This window comes from Alternaria hordeiaustralica, assembly GCF_023758085.1.
Source record: "Alternaria hordeiaustralica strain BMP 2776 chromosome Unknown scaffold_15, whole genome shotgun sequence".
NCBI classification, from domain to species: Eukaryota; Fungi; Ascomycota; class Dothideomycetes; order Pleosporales; family Pleosporaceae; genus Alternaria; species Alternaria hordeiaustralica.
In genome coordinates, this window is record NW_026056787.1 from 773375 (window position 1) to 782009 (window position 8635).

At 54.9% G+C, this 8635-nt stretch overlaps 4 protein-coding genes across 4 annotated transcripts; 3 read left to right on the plus strand and 1 right to left on the minus strand.

Annotated features, from left to right (window-relative positions):
- Positions 1–194: 194 nt before the first annotated feature.
- On the plus strand, positions 195–1058 carry J4E84_007288 (uncharacterized protein; the record flags this gene model as incomplete). Its single annotated transcript, XM_049389873.1, has 2 exons — positions 195–203; positions 246–1058. 2 exons carry the CDS (start codon positions 195–197, stop codon positions 1056–1058), a joined length of 822 nt encoding a protein of 273 aa, XP_049242617.1.
- Positions 1059–1225: 167 nt separating this feature from the next.
- J4E84_007289 (uncharacterized protein) lies at positions 1226–2813 on the minus strand (the record flags this gene model as incomplete). The annotated part of the gene is made up of 2 exons (XM_049389874.1): positions 1226–1941; positions 1991–2813. 2 exons carry the CDS (start codon positions 2811–2813, stop codon positions 1226–1228), a joined length of 1539 nt encoding a protein of 512 aa, XP_049242618.1.
- Positions 2814–3737: 924 nt separating this feature from the next.
- On the plus strand, positions 3738–6063 carry J4E84_007290 (uncharacterized protein; the record flags this gene model as incomplete). Its single annotated transcript, XM_049389875.1, has 2 exons — positions 3738–3818; positions 3868–6063. 2 exons carry the CDS (start codon positions 3738–3740, stop codon positions 6061–6063), a joined length of 2277 nt encoding a protein of 758 aa, XP_049242619.1.
- Positions 6064–7468: 1405 nt separating this feature from the next.
- On the plus strand, positions 7469–8305 carry J4E84_007291 (uncharacterized protein; the record flags this gene model as incomplete). The annotated part of the gene is made up of 1 exon (XM_049389876.1): positions 7469–8305. The coding sequence occupies one exon, from the start codon at positions 7469–7471 to the stop codon at positions 8303–8305; it is 837 nt and encodes a 278-aa protein (XP_049242620.1).
- Positions 8306–8635: the final 330 nt, after the last annotated feature.

Genomic DNA, 8635 nt, shown 5'->3' on the forward strand with positions numbered 1-8635 from the left:
ACTCACAACTTAACACCAAACCTGAATGCGGAAATACCTAAGATGTGTTGGGTATGTCGCAAACTTCAAGAAGAAGCACACATCAAACCGCAGCTCGTGATCGGAGGAGCAAGCGATGGAGACGCAGGCGACGCTTAAAGGCACAAAGTCGCCGGTAATAGTCGAACTACCAGAGTCGAAGACCCGTACCAGCCATGGCGACGGTGAACCCCGAGATAGTCGATACGCTCCCAGCAATCGTGAAGCTAGTAGACCAGCTGATCTCCACACACGAAGCCCGAGATGGAACGCTTGACTCACCCATCATCCACCTCTCTCTCGAAGGCGCAGACCTATGCCGCTCGGGCACGATCTCTATCCTCACTCTCTTGCTCTGCGAAGACCCTCAGTCGCAACAAACCTACCTCGTCGACGTGCATAAGCTCGGCGCATACGCATTCAGTACTGTGGGTACGATGAGGACGACACTGAAAGACATACTGCAGAATGGAAAGATCCCCAAGGTTTTCTTCGACGTCCGCAATGATTCCGACGCGCTGTTCGCGCGTTTCGGCATCGCCCTACAAGGGGTGCAGGACGTACAGCTTATGGACAGTGCGGCGAGAGAGAAAAGGGCAGAGCGTGAGTATCTCAGTGAACTGCCCCGTTGCGTGGAGCAGAACAGTATAGTCTCATTTCACCGCTACAACACTTGGTGCAGAGATAGGACCGCGGGCGAGCTGGTATTCAGGGTCGAATTTGGCGGGTCGCGCGAAGCCTTCAGCATGCGGCCTCTTGCCGATGATATCGTCTCATACTGTGTGGGCGAGGTCATGTGGCTTCCGGAATTGCGTAACAAGCTCTGGGGGACGCGTACGCAGGAATGGCGGGACTTTGTGCGCGACGAGACGGAGAGACGAGTCGCGTATACTCATGGGGCCGATTATCAGCCTGGTGGGACGGATTGGGTGCTGGCGCCGTGGAATGACGAGCAGAACAGGGTGCTGGACAGGTTGAACGGCGCCCGTGATTTTGATGGCTTGCTAGATGACGACGAGGTTGACGAGGACGTAGAGTGAATACCAAGGCCCCCCTTCATGGGCGTTCCGATGTGGCGAGCACACAAGCAATGTCAACAGAAACCATGATAGTGTGAGCCCGTAGAATGTGAAGCATACATCCACAAGCGCGACGGAAGTGCGATATACAATAATGTACATATCTACATACCCCCTTCACCTTCCACTCACGCCGTCCTCTCACTATGCACCTCCTCATCATCCTCCTTCTTCGTAGTCTCATACCTCTTACCACGGAAAGAGTACACGCCCCAGTTACTGCACGTAACATCATGCGGGTCCAGGTCATTAAGATCCCATCTCAGACTCCTGAACAAGTTCTCGCCGGGCTCGAGCAACATGTCCATCTCATTCCCGAACCTGTTCTTGAGGAAGTCGACATCCTGCTGCATATCCCATGGGCTGTATCCAGTAGCGATGATAGGCACCTTCGTCTCCAGAAGGAGAGGTAGCGTCTCCTCCCACTCGTGCGCGGAGGCGGGGTTACCGAAACCGGGGTGGAAAACGACGAAGCAGTCGAAGTAGGGGTCGTAGGGGTAGAAATAGCCCGTCTTGTGGATGTTGTGGTAGTACTCGACGAACGTACTAATCTTCAGCGAGTTGCTAATGCGGTCCTCAACAACGGCGCCGAACGGGTTCAGAGGCGTGCGCTCGGGGAGAGGCAGTTCCTTCTCGCGGTTCGCCATGCTCTCGGGCCCGATGAAGTTGAGCGAAAATTGTACGCGGTGGAAAAGGTACGAGAGTTGCATCCAGGTTTCGCGGGGTAGCGAGGATTCTGCGCGGGCGCCGAGGATGAAGAGGCGGACCGAAGGGGGTGCGAGGCGCGCGTTCTTCCAGGTGTCGCCGCCGCCGGTTCGGGGTGGGTGGAGGGTGTGGCGGAGGGCTGAGGTTGTGTTAGTATTGTCTCAGCTCTATGGGTGATGGGAACGTACCGCTGAAGCTCTTCAGTCCCTCCGGCGTCATGCGCCCGTTCTTCCGGATGTTGTAGGGACTCAGCTCGTTCAGGACACTCGCAATCGTGATAGGGTATGTCAACAGCTTTGTCGCCTGGCGCATCTCTCGGTCCTCATTCAGCGCATCGAAGTCTCGCGTGTACATGTACGTGTCCCAGCTCGTCATGTTGACCAGAATCTCCTCCATCTGGGGCTCCGCGAACTGGAACTCCTTGAAGAACCGCCCGCTTCTCAGATCGTGATCGTCCTCGTTGATCTGCTTCAAGACGTCACACACTTCCAGATGCGCCTCGTAGTCGTCCGCCCAATGTTCCTCGCAGCAGTATACAGGTATGCCGCAGTCCGGGCACTCGAAATCGACATGGGCGGGCGGGGCGCCGGTCTCAGAGGACTTGCGCGCCTCAAGATCCATGGGGTTGTTCGCCGGACGCGTCGGCTGATGCGAGGGATGTGGGCAGTAAGCATGCTGGCGCATGAAAGCAGCACGCTTCCGTATTTCAGGTATTGGCGAGCCGGAGAAGGAATTGAAGAGGTTGTCCTCGGTCAGGACCAGCTTCCGCCGATGGCCCTCGGGATCGATGTATTCATACGGCTCGAACGGCTTCTCGAAAGCCCGGGCCGGCGTCGTCGAGAGGCTGCGCTTGGGCAGGGCAAGCTTTGGCGGTGCTGCACTTTTGGTCGAGTGACTGCGTTGCGACGAGACTTTGGGCGCGAGTGGGCGAAGGCCCTGCGACGGCCGTAATTGCGACCGCGGCGTCTTCAGCGCCGAGAGGCACTGTCGGCAGGTGTACGGCGTCCTCATCTTGGGCTGTCGACTCGCAATTGGTGTTGGCGGGCTGCTGCCATATCGTGACATGAGGGTCCGCGAATGTTAGCGCGGTCCCGGCCAATCCAAACGCCGATTGGCTGCCTGCCTCGACGAAGACATCATCACCCGCCGCCGCCTGGTCGTACTCAACACCAAAGTCACTTCATCGCAACATCGACGCGCTTTATTCTCGCATCTGAGTCCAAGGATGCCGCAGCGCGCGAATTGTGTCATATTGCTCAGGGTGTCGATGACAGCGACGTGCCATTTGTCCAGCTTCGAGTCCATTTGAAGCGCCGTTCCACGAAGCTGCTCAACTCCCAGCTGGTGTACTGAGCTTACATGCTTCGATCAACCTGGAGGCGTAGACATACGAAACAATACAGAATGCATTGACGAATTATCGATCCCTCCATGGTGTTGTCCATATCCCTCGGTCGTAGCTGATGCGGAATTTGGACCCGACGTAATTGACCTATCAGCGACCAATGATGCTGGCTCCAATGCTCGGCCTCTTTTGCGCGGTACTTGCTAGTCCTAGATGGATATCCCAAATGTCCCACCGGAAGAACAACTCCCTGAACGTTGTTCACGGAGGATCTTTATAGCGATCGCCATCTGCACATACTGTACTTCCCCGCAACTAACCCCGGAAAAGATCCAAGCCCGCTGCACAACGTCACATGGATCGCCAACATACAATAAAACCACCACGGCGCCGTGTTGCGATCATGATCAAGGCCGCTTCAAACCAATCTGTCAATACCGACAATGCGGTTATCCCAGATTGGATCGCTTTTAGCGACCTGTGGGTTGGTTGACTGGTCAAATGCGAAATCACTATGGTCGACAGTTCCTGCGGATGGTAGCGACATCATCCGTACCACCTATCCTCTTGGAAATGGACGTCTTGGTGCCATGCCGATTGGCGCACCCGGTGCTGAGACGCTCACCTTGAACCTGGATACACTGTGGTCAGGAGGTCCCTTCAATGCATCGGTAAGCTAAGCTAACGCTATCCTGAAAATCAACCTAACACATCAGATAGAACTACACGGGCGGTAATCCGACCTCTTCCAAAGCAGAAGCATTACCGGGCATCCGAGACTGGATCTTCACCAATGGGACCGGAAACGTGACGGAGCTGCTGGGCTTGGACGCTTCGTATGGCTCGTACCAAGTGCTAGGAAACATGAGCGTGACTATCCCTTCATTAGCAGGTGCCGATGTTACCGACTATATGCGGGCATTGAACCTGAGCAATGGCGTCCACACCACTGCATTCAGCGTGAACGGTAGCCTTGTCGAGACCGAAGCGTTCTGCTCGTTTCCAGATCAAGTCTGCGTCTATTCGGTTCGCTCGTCAGGTGAGCTGCCAGCGCTGGAGGTGAGACTGGACAATGCACTCATTGAGCCGGAGCTGCGCAACACGACATGCGTTGCCGGTAATGCGACGAGTCCAGGACATCTCAGAATGAGCGCCCTGACGCAGCTTGGCCCACCTGAAGGTATGCGATACGACGCGATGGCACGAGTTGCATCCGACGCCGGCGTCGAAGTCGTATGTGATGGTGAAGCCAAGTCTTTGATGGTATCCTCGCGCAACGGTACGAACAGCGTCACGATAGTTGTCGGCGCTGAAACGAACTACGATGCAAAGAAGGGAACAGCGGAGTACGATTACACCTTCAGGGGCGAAGATCCAGGCCCAGTCGTCGAGGCCACAACGCTTGCCGCCGCCGCGAGACTCTTGTCCGATCTACAAAGGCGTCACATGGAGAACTTCACTTCTCTTACTGACCGCTTCACGCTATCTCTTCCTGATCCTTTCAACTCATCACAAGTGCCCATATCCGAGCTTGTCGCACGTTATAACGCCAATAGCACAGCCGGCGATCCATACCTCGAGAGCCTGCTCTTTGACTATTCACGATATCTCTTCATCGCCAGCTCGCGACCAGGCTCTCTTCCCCCGAACCTTCAAGGACGATGGGCCGAAAGCCTCGAACCAGCTTGGTCGGCCGACTACCATTCCAACATCAACATCCAAATGAACCATTGGACCGCCGACCAAATGGGCTTGACTGATCTACAATCACCGCTATGGGACTACATGTCTGACAACTGGGTTCCGCGCGGCAGCGAGACTGCCGAGCTGCTGTATGGCGCACCTGGCTGGGTGGTTCACAACGAGATGAACATCTTCGGCCACACGGGCATGAAGAGCGGAGCTGAGTGGGCGAATTATCCGCTTTCTGCAGCTTGGATGATGCAGCATGTCTTCGATCATTGGGACTACTCGCGCGACGAAGCCTGGTTGCGTGATCAGGGCTACCCGCTGATGAAGGGTGTTGCCGAATTCTGGCTCAGCCAGCTGCAAGAAGATCGGTTCAACAACGACGGCTCGCTGGTCGTGAACCCATGCAACAGCCCTGAGCATGGCCCTACAACATTCGGATGCGCGCACTACCAGCAACTCATCCACCAGGTCTTCGACGCCATCCTTTCCACTGCCCCCACCGTCAATGAGGCCGACAGCGCATTCATCACCAACATCACCGCTTCGCTCCAACGGCTCGACAAAGGCTTCGCAATCGGTACATGGGGCCAGATCAAAGAATGGAAGCTACCCGAGGAACCCTACGGCCTGGAATTCATCAACGATACCCACCGCCACCTTTCCGAACTGGTAGGCTGGTACCCCGGCTACTCAATCTCCTCCTTCCTTGACGGCTACACCGACACCGCAGTCCAAGACGCCGTTCGCCAGAAACTGTACAGCCGTGGCAACGGCAACGGCGAGGCTCTCAACCAGGCGAATGCCGGATGGGCCAAGGTTTGGCGTGCCGCTTGCTGGGCTCGCCTCAACGAAACGGACGAAGCGTACTACGAGCTCAGATATGCGATTGAACAGAACTTTGCGGGTAATGGGTTGAGTATGTATGATGGGGATAGGACTCCGTTTCAAATTGACGCGAACTTTGGGTTTGGAGGCGCGGTGTTGAGTATGCTTGTTGCGGATATGCCGTTGGCTGCGGGGGATATGAGGGAGAGGACTGTGGTGCTGGGCCCGGCGATTCCGAAGAGTTGGGGTGGGGGGAGTGTGAAGGGGTTAAGGTTGAGAGGCGGTGGGGTTGTGGACTTTGGGTGGGATGATGAGGGTGTGGTTGGGGAGGTGGAGGTCGATGGGAGGTTGGATGGGGTGAGGATTGTGGATAAGCATGGGAAGGTGCTCGTGAGGTAGGACAGACGTAGTCGGACGGAAGTCAATGTGAGTTGGACCCTGACCCTGATGTTCGCATCCAGACACAGGATGAGCTATCACAATTCTGATCGTAAGCTCTCGACAAGTGACCAAAACCTTCTCGAAATCATCCTTAGAGCGTGTATGGCGCGGTCATGCCGACGACGTGCTCGCTCATGGATGTTCACATCTGCTGGCAGCGTGAGTAGAGGGCTCATGAATACCCTAGAGGGTAAAGGTCAAAGTGTCACGCTAGCGCGCCCGCTTCGCGCCCACATCCCGAGACTCACACGGCGGCGGACGCGCCCCTCCAACCATCCGACAGCGCCCAGTCTCGACCATATACCACAACATGACGCCTGTCCTAGCATGGAATATCGCGAATTCGCGTCAGCCACCGATATGCGGCCTCGATTCCAGCTGTCCGCCTCTGGCACTACCCCAGCCCAAACTCGCAACCGACCCATCACCGTACGCGACAGGAGCGGTCGGATTAACGCACAAGAGATCATGGGACAAATAGAATAAACCACAGGCATAGATGGAATTCGTCGAGCATAATCGGGACAATCATGAGGCGGCCGCAGAACTGGATCAGGCGCATGCATGCATTTCATGGACCTATGGCTTCGTCGTTACCAAGCGGTTGGGGAAGATCTCAGTCGCGCGGCAGGACACCAATGGATATATGCTCATGGTCCAGCCTTTCGGATCTTGTTCTGCCTCAACCACGACTTTACCCGCTCCCGTGCTGACATGCAGTGGCGTTGCTTACGCATCGCTTGCGCGGTGTCACTAATGGATTCAGGGCTACATGATGCTTTCGAAGACTTTCCTCTCTCGGAGTACTGATGGCGTACCCTATGACAGCGGTGCGCATTACATAAGTAGGCGTGCCACGCATGCCTGCTTTCGCAACGACACTCTCGTCTCCCACTGCGCGAATATGAAGACGTACATGAGATTTCTCGTCGTCTTAACGTGGACGACTGCCTTCTCCGCCTGTGTCTACGGATGGCCAACGCGTGACGAGATCGTCCAGTCCATCCAGGAACGCGCCACCGCTGGTATTCACAACGCACCTGCAGACCACGTCGCAACGCAACTGACTCTCCGCGTTCAGACTCCATCAATCTCGACGCAATACCTGGCTTCAACCTCAGTTCCGCTCTTGACAGCATCGCGTCGACGTATCTCGATGACCAGGCGCAAGAGCTTCCACAGCGCAACAGCCCCAATGTCACCACTATCGTCGATGTGCACGGTAAGCCTTTCCCACAACATGTGATGACCGACCTGATGAAGCTTCATAGCGCATTGCGTTCCCGACTGGTATCGCGCAATCGCTCCGACGGCCGGCGGGAATCCAACCCCATTCTGGAATGTCAGCGGGCATCTCAACTTCATGGCGAGCCAAGGCATCTCGCACGCAGTCGTGGCATTCTCCTCGCCCGGCGCGAACGTGTATCCTGGTAATCGAGAAGCCACCACGGCGCTTGCTCGCCTGATCAATGAGCAGTCCGCAGCCTATGCGCGAGTCTACCCTAAGCACTTCTCGTTCTACGCCGTCGTGCCACTCCCATATACCCAGAATGCCATCGCCGAAGCCATGTACGCCCTCGACACGCTTGGAGCCGCCGGTGTTGCGCTCTACTCCAACTTCGAAGGTCGCTATCTTGGCGACTCCGCCTTCACGCCCTTCTTCCAAGCCATGAACGCGCGCGGGGCCGACCAGATCATCTACATCCATCCCACGACCCCGTACTTGCGCATCAACGGCTCGCTGATCGAAGGAAACCCAACGACTTACCCGACCGGCAACATCGAGTTCTACTTCGAAACAGCGCGCGTCCTCCAAGACCTCGCCGTCACACAAACCATTCTCAACTTCACAAACATCAACTACATCATTCCGCACGTCGGCGGCGCGTTCCCGTCTGTTGCAGACCGCCTGTTGAAGTCGTTCCCCACGATCTACGACCGCACTCTGGCCGCTTTGCAGACGCGCTTCTTCTGGGATTCCGCGGGCCCGACGTACTTCCACCAAGTTGGTGGCCTGCTCGCGTACGACATACCGGCTTCGCAGCTCTTGTTTGGGACGGATTACCCGTACGCGCCGATCTTCACGTATGCGCCTTCGCTGGTAGGTATTAAGACGTCGCGGTTCGTGGACGATTCCGAGCGAGCAGGCATCTTCTTTCGCAACGCGCAGAGGCTCTTTTGTTATTGCGCCTTCTTGTAGATAATCTTTCTGCTTGTAGTAGAGCGAGCGAAATTATAAGACTATTAAAGAAGTATTACGTCTAGAAGTATAGAAATAAATAGAAGATATATTATAATATTAAAGACTTACTTAGAAATCTATTCTAGAGAATATCTTAAAGCTACTAGACCTAATTAATTTTTAGTAGTACTAATAATAACTAATAAAATTATTTATAGCTCTTAGAATTAAGCTTAATTATTTAGACTATAGACGCTCTACTTATAAAGACTATATATACTATCTATTACTATAAATCTATTTTATTTATTACTATAAGCTCTAGTTATATAGCTTTAATAATAATAT